Below are 17,465 nucleotides of genomic sequence, written 5' to 3'. Positions count from 1 at the left end.
AAAATATTGTCACAGTTATAGTCTTGTTTATATTATTGTTTATAATACTTATTATTCGTATTCTTCAGGTGCTCTCATCACTGTCCACCTTACTGCACGATGTAAACATTTCCATTGTCGGACAAATAAAGGATGAGATGCTCTGAAGAATCCAGGGGGTCTTCAGGAGTCTAATTCAAGTTTACAATCCGAGATCTTAAAATGTCCACAGGAGGTTTAGAAAATCCAATCTAAATTGCGTGGGAGCCGAGTATTTGTCTGGTTTGAGGATTGTTGTTCTTGTTTAACGATATTGGGTGACCTTTTCAGAGTACTCCGGGTGTACTTTCAAGATGATGCAAAAGTGTTGAATTAATAATGTACCACTACCAGGGCTGCACCGTGGGGCAGTGGTCGCCTCACAGCGAAAAGGTCAAGGGTTCAAATTGTGGCGTTTGCATCGTCTCCTAGTGTGTGTGGGTTTCCTCCAGGTGATCCAAGTTTCTGCAATGGTCCAAAAACATTCTTGTGGGGATAATTGGTGACTCAATTTCACCTAGGTGTGAACGCGAGTGATTTTCCACTCCAAACTAGTTATTTCCACTATTGCCAAATAACTCTCTCTTTAAAACAAGCGTAATTGCTGCAAAAAAACCCCAAAACCTTCCATTCTCACTGCCTGATTGTCATTGTGACCACATATAAAACCATATATTTACTGTTAAGTAAATGCAGCAATTAAGTTATTTGGTGAAATGTCAAGAGACACTCGGTATAAAGATGCTTAAATTGACAATTCCAAATTAAATCAATGGTCATTCTTTGGAAATGTATTTGCGGGGGACAAAGTATGTAGAGGAAGGCAACTTGTGGGCTGCCAGTTGCCCATGATTGGCATATAGTGTCCGTCTGTCCCTTTCTTTCGTAATTTGTATACATAAGAGGTCTGCACAAGTCAAACACACACAATTTTTTTTTAATAAAACAACAATAATCCGCAGCAACAGTTCGAAAGTATCCCAAGTCCGCATACCTGGCAACCTCAGCGTGACACCCACAGGGAGAGCCCCTCTTAAATAGCGCGAGACTGTCTGACAAGTTGATACGAGATATGCAGAAATCTCACGAGGGGAGTGTACGACATCTGCAGTCTGTGGTAACACCTCAGGTATGCTGCTTTTAATGAGGTACGAGCCCAGTTTAACTCCATGTCGTCCAGCCTCGGCAGCACAAGGGCAGCACTGCCACCCAGCGGCAAAACGCAGGTACTTTGAAAGGACCAACCAACAAATGAACGCTTCTGAATTGGTCATAATTTTAAAATCATGAATTTTTGGAAGGTTTTAAAGGGTGGGGGGAGTGAGCAAGCGTGAGTCTGGAGAAGAAAAAAAATAAATGACAGAGAACACTGCAAACAAGCAAAAATAAATTCTTAAAGGGACACTTTTAATGGTTTGTTTCTGTTCGTTGAACCAAATATTTACATATAAGTGAGATGACAGATGGATCTTGCCGTGAGGTGAGAATACCAAAGTCTGGCCTGTCAAGTGGGTCCGTCCGTGAAGAGTTCACATGTTCTTCACTTCTGTGTGTCACAAACATCTCATTCAATATACACATTTTCTCTAAACGTGAGGTCTCCTTCTTTGGTCTCTTCTTCTTAATCCCATTTTTATAAAACCATTTTCCTGTTCTTGTATCGATTGTGGATACAATGTACTGAGAGATGGACTTTTCTCTGCTTTCTTCCCATCTACAATGTACCTTAAATCCACTTTTCTTACAAGGTGAGCATTACCCAAATTCTAAAGATGTCAGATTGTCCGTTACAAGAAATGTTGGAAGACCTGGCAAAAACATGCCAACTTTGTTTTTGTCGTTGCTTAAACAATGAGTAACGTGGGAGACATTGTTTTTACAATTTCTATAAACATTTGTATAATTAATCTATTACACCAGGTAAAGGATAACAAGCACGTTGAAATACAACAGTGGTCTTCAGCAGACGTATTGAGAAACATGGAATTCTACTGGTCTTCACCACAGTTTCAACCATCTAAAGGCATCATCTGAGGTCTGATTCATTAATGTAGTGAAGGCCGACGACGCGGTGAAGAGTCAGAGGAACTGTCGCGGCAACATCCGTGGGCAAACAACCAAAACGACGACGATAAAGTGGGTTTACAAGTTTGTCGCAGAGATTCATTTTGGGACCAAGGAATCGCTGCGTAATGAAGCTGAACTTAAAAAATCAAAAAGGTGGGACGCTCCCTCCAAACATACCTGCCAAATTGTCAAGATGCATACAAAATGACAACAACAGCAAGCCAAGCCAAGCTTTTGTTTTGTTTTTTAAATGAACTGATGTTTATTAATTCCACACGTCAATAACAGCAGTTAGAATACGATCATTCTTAATTTTACAGTTTTGTCCTCAACAGGCTTAACCCTCTATGGTACGCATAATGATGCCAATTGGGAAAAAAAAAAAAAAAAAAAGGAACGTTTCTCTCATTTACTTTTTAAATCAGACTGAAACAAACTAGAGAATTTGTGTAATAGGTTTTCTTCATGGAAGTTTTTGAAGGTTTGTTGCCTGGAGGCAACGTTGTACTATAATGGTGGATGAATGAAAGAAAAAAAAAAGTTTTCCTCAAATTTGAACATCGTTTCTCTCTTAAACATGTGTAAAATATTTTGTAGTTTCAACCGGTTACAATACATGCCATTTTAAATGTAAAAACATTATAAAAAGGAGCCATTTAAAAAGGTTTGTTGTCTGAAGGCAACATTGTACCACTGTGGACCGACCCATCATTGGAACTCGTCAAAACTTTTACACAGATTAAAACACCGAAACAAAGATCGAAAACCATTTGCAAAAACTAGAAACTGGGTGTCAGAACTCATTTTTCATCCCGTCTTGTTTATACTTGACATGCAGTCGTTTTTAATGTTCCTCCTCACGGTGCTAATTGGTCAGTGCCGACACGGCGGAAGTGGAACTGGTCAAGTCTCCCATCGTTTGAAGACCCGAGGATCTTCCTGTCACTGCATTAGACAAACTGCCACGTCGGCGTCAAAGCTAAACAGGTGGTGACGACCTCTGTGACGTCAACGGTCACGAGTGCAACAACACGTCACCACGTTGGGTCAAACCAACCTGCATCACGACTGGTCTAGAGTCTAGACCCGGCTCACGCTCCCCATTAGTGGGTGAACGATCCACCTGCTTCATAATGACGGGAAGAGCCGACATCCAAAGGATCACGCGTTATCGACTTTGTAAAATTGGCATATTTATTCCAACAGTTATTTATCTTATAGCTCATTTATTTAAAAACCTTTTTTTTTTTTTGTGTGTGTGTGTGTCGTCATTCTCCTGGAGAACTGGGTCAATTTGGTCAACATCATTTTTCTTGTGCGTCACCATAACAGTAATTTTAATACACAAGCAATATCAATATATGGGCATTTATTTAAAATGGTCTTGTTTTGTTTTTTTCAATTCTTTGTTAAATTGTAAAGATAAAAAATATGATGAATGCTATGTTTTGGAACATTTTATATACATTAACACATGCTGCCTTGGTGATTCCATAATGGTACACTGTTGCAATGCATTTTGAAAAGCTTCAATTATTCAATTACCAGGAAACGACCAAAAATTAAGCTTTAAGTCACATTAATTGGCAGATTTTCTTCTTGATGAAATTAAAAGTATTCAGGCTTTTTTTAGTGGAGCAAAAATGGCAAAGTGTTTTGCATCCAAAAAAAAAAAAAAAGTCTGCAAAATCAGATTTGAACGCGGCGTCCTGAAAGTCACGCGTTCCCCCTCTCCGCTTCCCTCTCTTTTTAAAAGTAGTACATCGTTCAAACCAGGCCAAAAACTCTCCGCGTGTTGCTCGAGGGCAGCGTCATACCATAGAGGGTTAAAATGTGTCCCAAGGTCTGAGCATCAAGTACAGGATGTAACAACACACATGTCACTCAGTTCAAGGCTCATTAAAATATTTAAAATGTAGTTTTTATTATGAACATACAAAAAAAAATAAAAAAAAAAAAAAAATAACATGGATTGTATGCCTCTGCTAATGCTACTTTGTCATTGTTTTTCCATTGTTTTTTGTTGTTGTTGTTGTGGGGGTGGGTGGGGGCTGGTACTAAAAAAATAAATCCAGACCTTCAGCTCTCTCCAGCAGCCAACACATCCTGCACATGATCTGGCTCAGTTCCACAGTAGCAACTTGCACCGCCTCTCCTCGTTCCCCACACGAGAGGTACAGGGGGAACCATTTAAAAAGTCCTTCTCCAGATAATTATTTTGTTTATACATATAGCAGTTACTTACAAATACAATTTGCCAAGTTAAATGTAGATGTTATGAGTTGTGACATGTAGGATCTTTTTTTTTTATTTATTTATTTATTTATTTTCTTAAATGTACAAGTCTTTTTAAGATAAATATCTGGGACAGAGTAATGTATCACAGGCAAAAGTCCATCAATCATTTCTGTGCAGATTCCCCCAATTCTTTCATCTGTATCACTTCTTCGAGCTGTCAAGAGGAGACGGAACAATGGAAGACCAAATCTGGCTTAATCCAGTTTGTCAATCTTAAGCCTTGATCGCAGGATGCACTTGTGCAATTGAAGCCCCAGATCGTCGTCTGAATTTCATTTCTCAATGCATTTGAGCACGTTAAAACTAGAATTTGTCCCGATCAAACCTCAACAAACAAACAGGAGAGGGAAGGAACTTTACTTTTATTAGAAAAAAAAAAAATTAAAATTAAAATAAAATTAAAATCCTCCACATGGCCCTGCAGGTGCAACAGGACCACTATTTTATGAGTTTTCACATTTTCTGATTTCGATGCGACGAGACGGTTGAGAAGAATCTGTCACGAGAGTGAAGGACCCTTTTATTAACACTCCCCAGCGGAGGGCTTTCATATAAAAACAAGCCATAAACGTCTATTGAAATATCAAACAAGTGCAAACAACTATTGCAACATTTTCGTTTATCAAACAAATTCGGAGGCCTGAATACCAACCTAAAAAAAAACAAACCTGCAGACCCAGTCTGATGTCCCCACCTGACAAGCAGCCGTCAACATGTTGAGAATACCAGTGTAGAGGAATATTTGATGTACGCCTACACAGCAAGTAGCAAATTCACGTCCACCTCCTTTTTCCAGCAAATAGATGCGACTTTATCTTCCGCGAGAAGAGCCTGAGAGGGGGCCGCCGGATGAAGAAACACTGCTCCTTCCAGACTGGCAAATTAATTGGTGACAAAATTCTGAAAAGGTTGGACTTGCAGATATTCAATTAGACTTTATTTTTTAATGTTTAAGGCGTGCTGAATCCAGCACAGCAAATCTATTTTGAATGGTGCTTTTACCTGGGATGGTTAAATCCAGGGGGGGGGGGGGGGGGAGCAGCATTCAAAAAAAATTGTTTTAGCCAAAATTGAAATCTTAAAAAAAAACAACAACACCCAAGTCCCGGCAGCAGAAGTGCCCTGATAGCCGCAACCTACAGCTTCGGTCTGTACAGGACTACAGACAAAAAGATTTTAGAGACTTACCACAAAAACAACCGAGAAGAAACATGTGACACAAATAAATAAATATGTTGTAAGAGCTGGACACATCAGTATTGGATAAAGGAATGACAGAACATTCAAATCTTTTCTTCATCAATTCGGAAAAGCAAGCGTGTCGTGAATGAAATGGAAATCTCACTCACAAACCAGCTAAAAAAAAAAAAAAACCCAACCCCAAATGAAAACAAAACTAACCGATCTTCACCACTTAACAGAAAAGGCACCAAAACCTCAAACCCCGCCTCCTGCTCATTGAATCGGCCCGACGGCAATATGGATGAAATTTTTGATGGAACAGCCCAAATGACTCCCGGTACAGAAGTGATCGCAGTGAAGTGAGTTACACGACAAGCTTAATACGCCCACGCCTACGATTACGTCGGTTATCCACAAACTAGCTCAATTTTGACTGAGGGTTTTGTTGCTGCAATGGAATTCAGGAAAAACGCCATGTCCAGTGTGAAACATCTTCAATTCTTCTGTCACCAACTCCTTTCAAAGCTACTCACTGATCAGTCTGCTAAGTTTGTATGACTGAGGTAGGTTCTTTATCAAAAAGGACAAAACAAAAAAAATGGAAAGCATCACTGGAAAGCATGACTGCGCATTTTCTTTTCATCAGGCGAGCACCCCAGAGCTTCTAAAAACCCTCGGCTTCCCGGGGGGAGGGGGGGGGGGGGGGGGGGGGGGGGGGCGTGAAGTCAGGTTGTTGCATTTTAGTGGATGACTGAACTTTTCCTCAAGTTTTAGGCCCCCTGCCTCTGTGTGTTTGTGTCAGTCTATGAGGGGACAATACAGCGGGGTCAGTAGACTGTGACCAGGTCGTTGTCATGGTTAGATCTGCGCCTCTTTGGGGTGGCGCTGCCGGTGCTGTCCTCACCGTCTCCCCCCGCCGCATCCCTCACCTCCTCGTCCTCATCGTCATCCTCCTCGTCATCCTCCGAAGAGGAGTCAAGAGTCAGATCTACCACTACGCCGCCGCCCGGTATCGTCCCCACAGAACTGCTCGCCGATTTGCCCGTCAGACTGGAGCTGCTGTTGGCTGGAGAGTGGCCGTTGGCTTCTGGACTGCCTGCAGACAGAGAGAGAGACAGAGACAGAGACAGAGAGACAGAGAGAGACAGAGAGAGAGAGAGAGAGAGAGAGAGAGACCTTGAGTTTGACAAAGTCATGAAGAAGCAATTACTTCACCTCAGTCCTGTGTTGCGTTTTGTGAACAGATAAAAAGGTTCAATATTATACTTTCAGTGTTATTTGTTCATTCGTCGAATCAATTGTTTAAAAATATAAAAAAACAAAAAGGGAAATGCAAGTAGGGAGTTATTGCTTTGCTATCCATTGGTGAGTTTCTGTAACAATGTAGAAGATCCATCTATACAGAAAAGAGGAGAGGGAGACATGATCACGGAGAAACGTGCTTATTGAATTAGATAAATGGAAGCTAATGCTATTGATAAGAGCTAAAAGTGGACCATGTGACCCTGACTGACCAGAGAGCACATTTAAAGCAGACGTCAAGTTAAATGTTGGGCTTGAAGATGTCGATTCAAAGAACACATTTTAAAAAGAACTCGACGGAGACGGATTTAAATAAGAACAGACCAAAAGACACCAAAAGGAGAAAAAAAACAACAACTTACATATATCAACAAGAGGACATTCTGGTGTGTTGCTGCGTTCTCTTTCACGTTCCCTCTCCTCTCTGACGGGCTGCCAGGATCCGTCCGTCAAGTACTCAATCTCCTCGATGTCGTCATTCGTCTCCTTCAGAATCTCACTGAGCAGCCTAAAACGCACAGCGCTGGTTAGGTGCAAATAAAACCAACAAGCTCTCACACAACTGTGCTGGGATCGCCCACTCGCGGGGCCAACCTGCAGTCCTGAGTTGTGGGGATCCACAAATAAATGTCTCAATACTTCTGTATTTTGGTACAATACAAAAAGGAGAAATCGGCTTCAAGAGAATGAACTTGCATCTTTCATCATTTCAATACACCTTTTAATCTTGACAACATACATTTTTATTCTGACATCTAAAGATGAAGATGAAGGAAAGTGCACCACCAGATGGCTGATGTTCAAATTAAAGCTAAAAGCTCCTTGAATGTTTACACTGTACTGTTCTGGGTGGCTGCACATGATGCTGAATTACAAAACATACTGCCATCTAGTGGTCCGGCATGTAAACTACAATTTTTCTGTGCATGTGTCACTTTTTTTCCCCAAACAAAAAGTGAAAGACAAACTATTTAGAGTAGATAATTGTGTTCACAGGGCTTCACATACTACGAGCTTGAGAACCACACAAGTGTGGAAAACCCTCCTGGTGGTCAACTGAGGTCTGTAACCAAGCTTGTGTTTATTTTGTCGGGGGTAAAATAGATGGGAGACGTTGAGCGCAGCAGCAGAGCGCTACTGGTGGAGTTGGCCATTTATCGGAACGTCCCTGTGGGATCCTCTGTATTCAATCTTATAACCAAAGTCCTTACATTTAATTTGAATAACTTTCTGTGAGCCGGCTTCAATATGCAGACAACTCAAAATTGCAAAAGTAAAACGATGCCCCAGTGAGTCAGACAAGTGGGAGCATGTTTCCGTCCTCTTACCCATCAATAGTGAGCAGTTCGTACGGAGCGGGTTTGTCACAAACCGGGCACGTCCATGTGGGCTTCTTCTCGTTCATTTGCAGGAAGAAAACCGCATCGAAACATTGGAGATGGGCACAAGTTAGTGCTCTGCACGGCACGCCGAGTCGCATCTTCACCAGCTGCAGAGGCAGGGAGCACACGTCGCGGGGTCGGTGACACAAACGTGCTTGAGACTTTTGAGAGTAATTGAGAGGCGAGGTTTTACTCACTGGACATATGAGAGAAACTCGGAGGCCTGTGGTGGCAATTTCACTCTCTGGGTCAAAACGGAGTTTGTCTTGAACTGTAAATAAAGTGAATCAAATCAAAGAATGTACTGCAATGCAAAAAAAAAAAAAAAAAATAAATGGAGAGTTTAACCCTATAAGAACAGCGCAACCAAAATGAGTGGCAGGTGAAGAGATTCAAAAAAAAGTTCGACAGTGTCACTTACTCCGTTCGCGACAGCGTTCTGCATTCTCAACAGAGCAGTGCTTCAGTTGACTGTAGAGGTCTGCTGAAGTGAAGACCCTCACTAAATACAACGCCACGGAGTACCGCTGGAAAAATGAGAAGATTACATATGAAACAAGAGAAATCAAGAGATTTCTGACCTCTGCCAAGGCAGACAAGGACACAGGGAAATGACACGTATTCCACATCAACTGCCTTTATTGATTTATGGAGTTTGGTGATTTTATTTCAGAATTTGAAAGAACGCGAAATAAGACAATACACAGAGAAACATTTTTTTTTTCAATTGTCACAATGATTTTGATCCGGATCACCACCAAAGATTTAATGGGTTCTCCTATTAGTTTTTTGGTTTTATAACCCTATTTGAGGAAGTAACGAGCCTACGCTCTCACAAGGTATTCAAAACACTCAAATCTAACTTGGCGTCATGCCGTTACAAAACTGCAGTGTACTCGAGTACTGGCACATGGAGGAGCGCAATCCAATGGCTCTGCAGCCTCAACTTGAGCCAGGCAATAGCATGCCGCCAGGCAGCCTTTGCACGTGCATGAAACATCAACTCACTTAACCAAGGAATAGTTCTGGTACCAACGAGCAAAAAGGGGCCAGTGCTTAATATAGCAGACTAATTGCACACATCCTTAGTGGCGACCTGTGAGCAGTGGGAGTAGACCAGTGAGTTTCAGGTTACAAGTTCATGTCCAACATTTAGGCCGCCACTGCCACTAAATGATCAACCAGAACATTATATCCCCCAACCGAAACTATGAAATCACACAACTGTTAAATTGGAGCACATCATTAAAATGAGGGAATATTCTACATGTTGCAACTCTCACACAAAAAAAACAAACAAACAAAGGCTTCATGTGGTGTTTAACCTCAACTCTAACGTTGGTCATCTCCAACAGGTTTGCACAAGAGCCCTGCAGTCAAGAGTCAAGGTGCGGTCGCAAGTCCATAACTACAGAGTTGTGAAGAAAGACGCGCACATGGGCAGGCTGTGAATAGACTGAAAGACCCAAGATGTGTCTGCATGTCTTGGTAGGTGTTGGAATCTGATTCGAGAAGCTGGACGGCCCCGTCGTGGAAAGAGCTCGGCTGCCCTGCTCTGTGTTCATGAACCTAAACGGCAGCGATGATCTTCAGCAGTGGACACTTACCTTGCCAAAATTTCCCCAAGTGATGGTCACTCGGTTTGTGACAGTGGAGAGGTGCAACCAAGGAGTGATGTTTACAGGACGACAGGGACGACGGGGTTCAACACCAGGCTTATTCGAGGGGTAATATCCCTGTAAACAGATGAGATTTGCATTTTGAGTGACAATGCGATATATAATTCAGAGTTTGACAGTGATCGGAGAGAAACAAATCATTTCACCAATTATTTCCACAGATACAAAAAAAAAAAAAACAGCCCCACTTATAGGTTTATGTCGTCTCGAATGTCTTGTGTTTATAAAACGGATATAAAAACTGTAAAGCTCAAACATGCCATTTTTTGTGAGGTGTTTCAGGTTGAATTTGCCAAGTACACTTGTACATATGTCACAAAAACAGTCACTTCCACATTCCAAAGAAAGTGGAGGAACATACAAAAAAAACAACAACAAAGAATCAAAACACTTAAGGCTGTAATTCCCGCCAAAGGTGGCCCTACAGAAAAAAAACAACAACATTTTCAGTGGTCAGCTGTTTCATGTAAATGGACATTTTCAAAAATATTGACATCTAAATGACACATTGCGACTTGAAACATTGCTCTTCAAAGAAGGCCCAAGTTGTGTGTTGGATAACCTTTTGTTTCAAACGTGACACTGTGTCGAAAATAGACACAGTTAATGATTAAACAAAAACATCACTTTGCGCAATGTCAGCAACAGACAAGCCGGAGAACAGTTCAGTGGCAGCGTCGGCTATGATTCATGCTTGGGGAGTGGTTTGTGAGGCAGTACCCAGGTAAAATGAAATAAAATACACTACACTGAATGACTATGAAAGTACAACATTTAAGTAGAAGCATGCGACAGTGATTTCCTCATCTCAAACAATTTATTGAAACCAAAGCCAACAACAGTGGAGTTTACATCATAGCATAAAAATGTCCAACAAAAACTGCTGAGGCATTGGAGTCCCACTCTTCGAGAACAGCAGCCCTCGGGTCATTGGAAGCTTTGGGGTACAGCTTTACAAGCCCATGCGCAGCGACTCCGCTGATTCCAGATATTTTCTATGGGTTTCAGGTCCTGGAGAAAGTGCAGGCTGCTCCACTTGATAATCAGAGCTGGAGCAGCGTCGTCCATGAAGATGAAATCAGGCCTGTGTTGTTCATGCAGCGCCACATGGTGGTGTGGTCCGGTACCCTTGCAGAAATTAATGTGGGATGTAGACACTTCTATGTCTCCCCGTGACTCATCCAGTCTCTCTGAATCTCTGTTAAACCTGCCGATGACTCAGTGGCCACAAGTTCAATGGCCACGTCTATCTGAGACCATCCTGTTTGAAGCGTTGCAATGGCGAAGTACCGTTGATCCATTGTTAGATGTCGTCTTGGCGTCGTGACGTGAAAATGTGAACAGCATGATGAGGACTGTATAAAATACCAATTCTATTTGAACCAGATCGATTTTTGGACAATTCGTAGCTCAAATATTTGTTGAGAATTTTGCAGTTAAAACTCCATGTCAGAGAATAGAAAATTGGGCAAAAAGTAGTGAAACATAGACCAGTGGGACATGTGCATTCAAACGTTGTCTTGTAATATCCAATGCATGATCCCTGATGTGTGTGGAGCCTTGGGCATTTCGCCAATTCTGCGATGACAACTTTCTGTGGCCAAATTACAGGACACGTCATCCACATGAAGTTTGAAAGCACCAAGAGGTTGATGAATCAAAATACAATAAATAAGCTTTTAAGGAAACAACCATAAATCACTGGTTACTCAAAAAGAAGGAAGAGTCCAAGTTGACCAAGCAGTATGTGAATCTGTTCTGAAATTCAGCAGCCGCTTTTTACCGAGTCCAGAACGATGGTCGAGGCCGGTGATGGCGTGGGCCGGTTGAGCAGGTGAACGCCTCATCGTGTTGCCATGTCTCAGTCAAAAACAAGTCATCAAAATCCCCATTTAAAAAGTCCATTGACAATTAAAGATCTGTTCTCAATAGAGCAAGCCTTAAGAGGGGTAATCCGGATCAACGTCTATCAGTGCACTCCACTGCCGACTGGAATCACACAGAACAGGGTGAAACCATTGCAGATGAGCGAGTTGCTGCCGCCAACAGAAAGGTGAACAGGTCGGGGACAAACAAGTCAAGCGAACCACCGTTAGACTAAGAAGCGCAAGCCACCGGTTGACGTGTGCCGCAGGTAGAGCTGGGCATCGATTCAGATTTTCCAAAAACCAATTCGCAGTGCCAATTTTCTTTCAACAACAATGAGATTCTCACAGAATCAATGTGGTAAATAGTAGAAACTACTTCTAATTTGGTGCAATATTAAAAAAATAATGTTTACATACAGAATTGAAACCAAAGTAGTTACATTAGTGATGTAACTTTTATTAAACATGTCCTGACCAAAACAAAAATGTAAGAAATGAATGGCAGGCAGTGCAAGTACAGTGGCTTCAAACACATTGTAAACTCGACATTCACCAGTGACGCTTTCACGAATATTTTGCACACCGTTACAAAGCAAACCTAACGACTCTCTCAGAAGATAAACAAAAAGAGACACTACCACATAAATAACAATATATTAGTTTGTACACACCGCCCGTCGCTACTACCGATTGGATGGTTTAGTGAGGTCCTCGAATCGGCGCCGCCGGGGTCGGTCACCGCCCTGGCGGAGCGCCGAGAAGATGATCAAACTTGACTATCTAGAGGAAGTGAAAGTTGTAACACTGTTTCCGTAGGTCAACCTGCGGAAGGATCATTAACGGTTCTACCGGCCCTCCCCTGCTGCCTGGGGCACGCTGCCTCAGCGGAGGGCTCCCGTCTCCCCGAGGCAACAAAGCCTCCAGCCCTGGTCTTTAACCCGCGGGCCAAATAAACCATGTGCTCTTGTGCCGCCTGCCACCCATCCCTCTCCTGCTACGAGTCGGGCGACACCTGGTAGCCACAAAGGCACCCACCCAGGGTAGGACGGCCGGGTTTTGCGAATAGATATCGGGCTATTCAAAGGAAAAAAATGTTTTTTAAACCCAGCCCTAGCTGCAGGTGCTATATAACTCCCCGCAACCTAGAAACTATCTTCCGGTGCCACCTCAGCTTCACAAGGACACTGGCTCTGGTTCTCCTTGTACACCGTCTCCAGAATAACAGCCCCCATGTGTTGTGTAAAATAGTGAGCACGCCGGTGAGGAACACACCACTGTAGGTGGAAAAGTCTTTCCCAAACGGCTCCCGGTAGTTCTTCATCTCATCTTTGATGTTAAGAAATGTGCCCCGATCACAAATGCAAGCAGCCAAGACAAGTCAAGGGTAAAAACTATTTTTAAAACTACACCGACAAGCTGAAGCAAAGCTGAACCCTGAACCACAAATAATAGTCAACCAACGCCAATTTAAGATGCAGGGATTAGACTGAGCCAGAGAGGATGTCCCCACAAATACCATATTGTGAATCTGGTCATTTTCATTGAAAATTGGTCAAATTTCACTGAAATACATTAATGTTGCCGTTGGCAAACTATAGACGTGATAGAAACAAAAGGGGAAAAAAAATACATTGATATAAATCAGGTACATAAGAAAGTGCACCATTATTTAAAAGAACAAAACCCACAAGCACAAAAGCAATAGCGCGACATTATGATTCATGATAAATAATGTAACTTCATACTATCACATCAAACAGCATTGTGACATATTTCACTTTATCAGCTAAACCAGGTTTAAAATCGCAAGCGAACTGCATTTTCTATTGACCCTGCGACGAGCAAAGGGGGTTCGGACAGGTTTGCTGGGCAAGTGCAGTGTGAAGAAGGCGTTAGAAGCCAGTGGGTCTGTCTTCTCCAGCCGCAGTCCCACTGCACAGTCTGTGCCGGGACGGTACAGTAAGGCAAAGCGCACACGGACTGAACTGAACTCTGCTGCGTGTTCCCACCACAGAGAGGAAGGTTAAAATGTAGGCGGGGTTGTGAACGACGCAGGTATGCCACGTTATTAGACAACAGTAGTCGCGCCACCAATGTGGGAAGCGGCCGTCTGAGTAAAACCTTGACTTTCCAGTCTCTGCGATACAGCGGAAAACTTTTTTTTCTTTTAATTCTGAAAAGCAGAATCTCCTCCTCTCTTGTCACTGAATAGCGTCTGCACCTCGTATGAAGACCGCGGTGTCGTGTCATGTGCGGCAAGTTCATTAAACCGAGTCAACAAAACAACCAGTGAGCACAAAGCGGCGTATGTAAACAACGGAAGGGTTTATACGGCCGATTAAATATTGTTGCTCCTCTTTATTAAACCTGTTCTGTTGTACGAGGTACCTCGGTGGAGGCGTGCCGAAAAATTGGAACCGGTGGTTACGGTTTTTCTGGCACCATCCGCAACTTTTGTCTATGGGGACGCAACAAAAACCCGTTCCGTCATTGATCAGTATATTAAAACAACTGCCACATAGTACACACCACACAAAAACTGAAAGATCAAACTCCTCTCAATACATTATGAATCACTAAATGACTGAGACGGCAACAAATGCTTTTATCTCATTCAGAATCAACTCATTGTAATTCTCTCATCAGTGGCATCAGTCGGGCCTCGTTTTGTATTTACGGCTGGTCAAAAATGATGCCGCTTATCTTTACCAGGAAAGTGCAAACACATTACTTTAATACTGACTGACTGTACAATTTAAGAATGATTTCAAAATGTTGTTTATTTCACACGTTTCCATTTGCTCGCTCAATCTTATCCGTCAGTAACCTTACATTCCCTGGAAGTGCTTTAGGCCTGCTGACCAACATCTTTTTTTGTCATTGCAAAATCCACACTCACTGAAGTGGGGCAACGATTGCAAACACCGAGCTGTCGCCTTGACCAACAGTGTAAAAACCCCCTTTTAAAAATCACATCTTAACTCAACTCTTTGGTCTTTTTGTCTCCGCGCGAGAGTTCTTCTTATGAACAAATCTTTGCATGTTTTATAGCTCCACACCACTTGGTCATCAGCCATTATTTTTCAAAATGTGCTTTCTGAATAAAGATATGTTTGATTTAAAATCGACACTTACTGGCACATGACAGTATGACTGGTTGACTTTGACAGCAATGTTGGGAGGATACTGGTCTTCCTGGACACCGGTGGAGTCTGTGTAACAGATTCTGTAACGGAGAGCAAAGAGGAGGAGGAGGATGTTTACTACCAATGGTCAATAATTAGGAACGAATGCACATTAATCAAGTGTTACAAAACTTCAGAAAAATGTGATTCTCCCCCCCCCCCCCCCCCCCCCCAATTCAATGACCGGAACATTTACAAAACTTACCGAAGAACCACTTGAATCGACCGGACTCCAGGTCGAAGGTCACTGAAACAAAGTGAAGGCTTACAGGTTAAAATAATCCATCTGCATACATTCGCATCTATAAAGTGCAGCTCTGAGGAGAAACGTTAACGTTTGCGGTTACCTTGCATTTCTGAGCTGGTCTGCCTGATTTGGCGATAACTCAAAGATGCATTGACTGTCTTGCAGTTTCTCATTGTTCTGGGCAACTGATTAAGACAAAGCATTCATTAAGACCTGAGCAAACACAATCGTATTACTTTCAAACACATGAAAACACAAGGGCAAAATATGGAAAAAAAATTTTTTATTTACACTCACCGAGCTCTGTTGGTGGGTGCAGTGTTTCCAGAGTCTGGTAGAAGGGCAGTGGGACGAGCTTGACCTCCGTCTCAGGTGTCGTAAGCGGTTTGGACAGGACATTAGAGGCTTTTTGTTCACTTAATATTTTGAAGAACTCGTACCCGCCAGAGTTGGGGGAGGAACTGGGGGACGAATAGGCGACGGACTCGCTATCGGAGCGTCGTACTGATAGCCAGGCAGGTGGTTTGGGGAAACGCGACAAATACAACTGTCTGACTTTCTTCAGCAGCTCTGGGCTGGACTCCGTCTGCAACAACTTAAGCGCTCGACCCACCAGGTCCTGCTTCAGCCCGCTTTTGCTGCGACCCATGGAGGACAGCAGTGTTTGCAGGTCTGAGACCCGTAAACCTTTGACCATGTTCTGTTGGGAAGAAGAGAAATGCACATCAGAATTCGAACACACACATCATTTGTTTGTTTATCATTTGTGAATTAACTGGTGCCGAGATGATGCCTTATTAATGCATTGGGAATTTTGTAGGCGGCCTCTTCCTGAGGGAGCATGTGACCACTGCACATGGACTTGGACTAAGGAACATATAAACACAAATGGCTTATCAAAGGTTACTACTTTTAATTTGTCTGGAAAGCTTCTGAACTCAAACAAGTGAAAGGCTCCACATCATCATTCATCAAGTTATACAGACAGACTTTAGGTAAGGAACATCACAACTGTCTTTATCCTTGTGGGAATAGATTCAACGAGGTGCAGAAAATGTCCCCGAAAGATTGTGGTCCCTATCAATCTGCCAGCATTGCACATTTGTTGACTAAACATCTTGACATGAATCTCCACTTCCACTAAATCCCAAAGATGCTCCTTTTTACTGAAATGCGACTTTGGTCAAGAGACGGACATGGTCATCAACAAAACTCAGGTAGGCTTTGGCGTTCGAGACAATTGAGAAAAAGGCCCCACCAAATTTTACCAAGAACATATCATCCACATTACAGCAGCTGACCAAATGATAGAAGACAGGACGGATCCATATCTTCATCCTTTTCCCTCTGATAAAAACCATTTGACTGTTGCAGCAGAAATTCAAGACATCTGACCAGGCAAGTTTTTCCCTCCAATCTTTCAATTTTTGTCAGCCTGTGCGAACAGACAGAAGTGGCATCTGGTGCCGTGTTCTGCTGCTGTAGACCAACAGTTTGGAGTTTTAATGTGTTGTGTAGTCAGAGGATGATCAGCGTAACACAAGGGGTGTCCAAACTCTGTCCTTTTAGGTATCTCCCAAATGCATTTGCAATGAGGGGCTCATAATTCAACTTTTTGTAGCTTGATAATGACATCATCATTCGATACAGGCATTATTACATCATTGTATCAACACATTCCAAGATTATTTTTTGTCCTTGGTCACTTTGATGTTACAGAAACATGAAATGGCCTTGTAATTAGTGGACTATTGTCAGAAGTCAAATCACTGCTGGGTACAATTGTGCAACTTTGCAGCATAACATTTAGGACTAAATGACAACAATGCAGATTATATCGTCACATAAGACACAGAAAGATGCTGATGAGTTCCAGCTACTGTCAACATCTACATCCCCCATTCTGTATTATTCAAACCATTGTCTCAAAGACAAAACTATTCAATTTTGTAAGTTAATCACACACCCCTATGGAGGGAAGAGTTAATCTCAATTATTTGAACTCTGGGGAAGAAACAAAGTACTGATGGGGAGAATGAGCAACCTCTATTCAGAGAAGCAACTGAACAAATCTCAAACTGATGATCTTCTTGCAGTGAGCCGAGAGTGCCAACAACCATCCCACAATGTGGGTCATACATTATCTTATTGAAGTTATATATCTGAGGGACATTTCTTTCGATTGTTGCTATTCAATGGGCGGAATGGTCTACTACACCACGGTGTGCCCATATAAC

General features: G+C 42.4%; 1 protein-coding gene across 1 annotated transcript; it reads right to left on the bottom strand.

Moving 5' to 3' along the window:
- Positions 1–6,392: 6,392 nt before the first annotated feature.
- On the bottom strand, positions 6,393–15,925 carry LOC308137525 (E3 SUMO-protein ligase PIAS4-A-like; the record flags this gene model as incomplete). The annotated part of the gene is made up of 10 exons (XM_080506278.1): positions 6,393–6,661; positions 7,230–7,375; positions 8,196–8,356; positions 8,447–8,520; positions 8,671–8,776; positions 9,857–9,985; positions 14,932–15,022; positions 15,187–15,228; positions 15,329–15,413; positions 15,526–15,925. 10 exons carry the CDS (start codon positions 15,923–15,925, stop codon positions 6,393–6,395), a joined length of 1,503 nt encoding a protein of 500 aa, XP_080362404.1.
- Positions 15,926–17,465: the final 1,540 nt, after the last annotated feature.

This window comes from Blennius ocellaris, assembly GCF_963422515.1.
Source record: "Blennius ocellaris genome assembly, chromosome: 12".
Taxonomy (NCBI): Eukaryota; Metazoa; Chordata; class Actinopteri; order Blenniiformes; family Blenniidae; genus Blennius; species Blennius ocellaris.
Note: the sequence above shows the minus strand (reverse complement) of the source record. Positions and strands in the feature narration are given on the sequence as shown.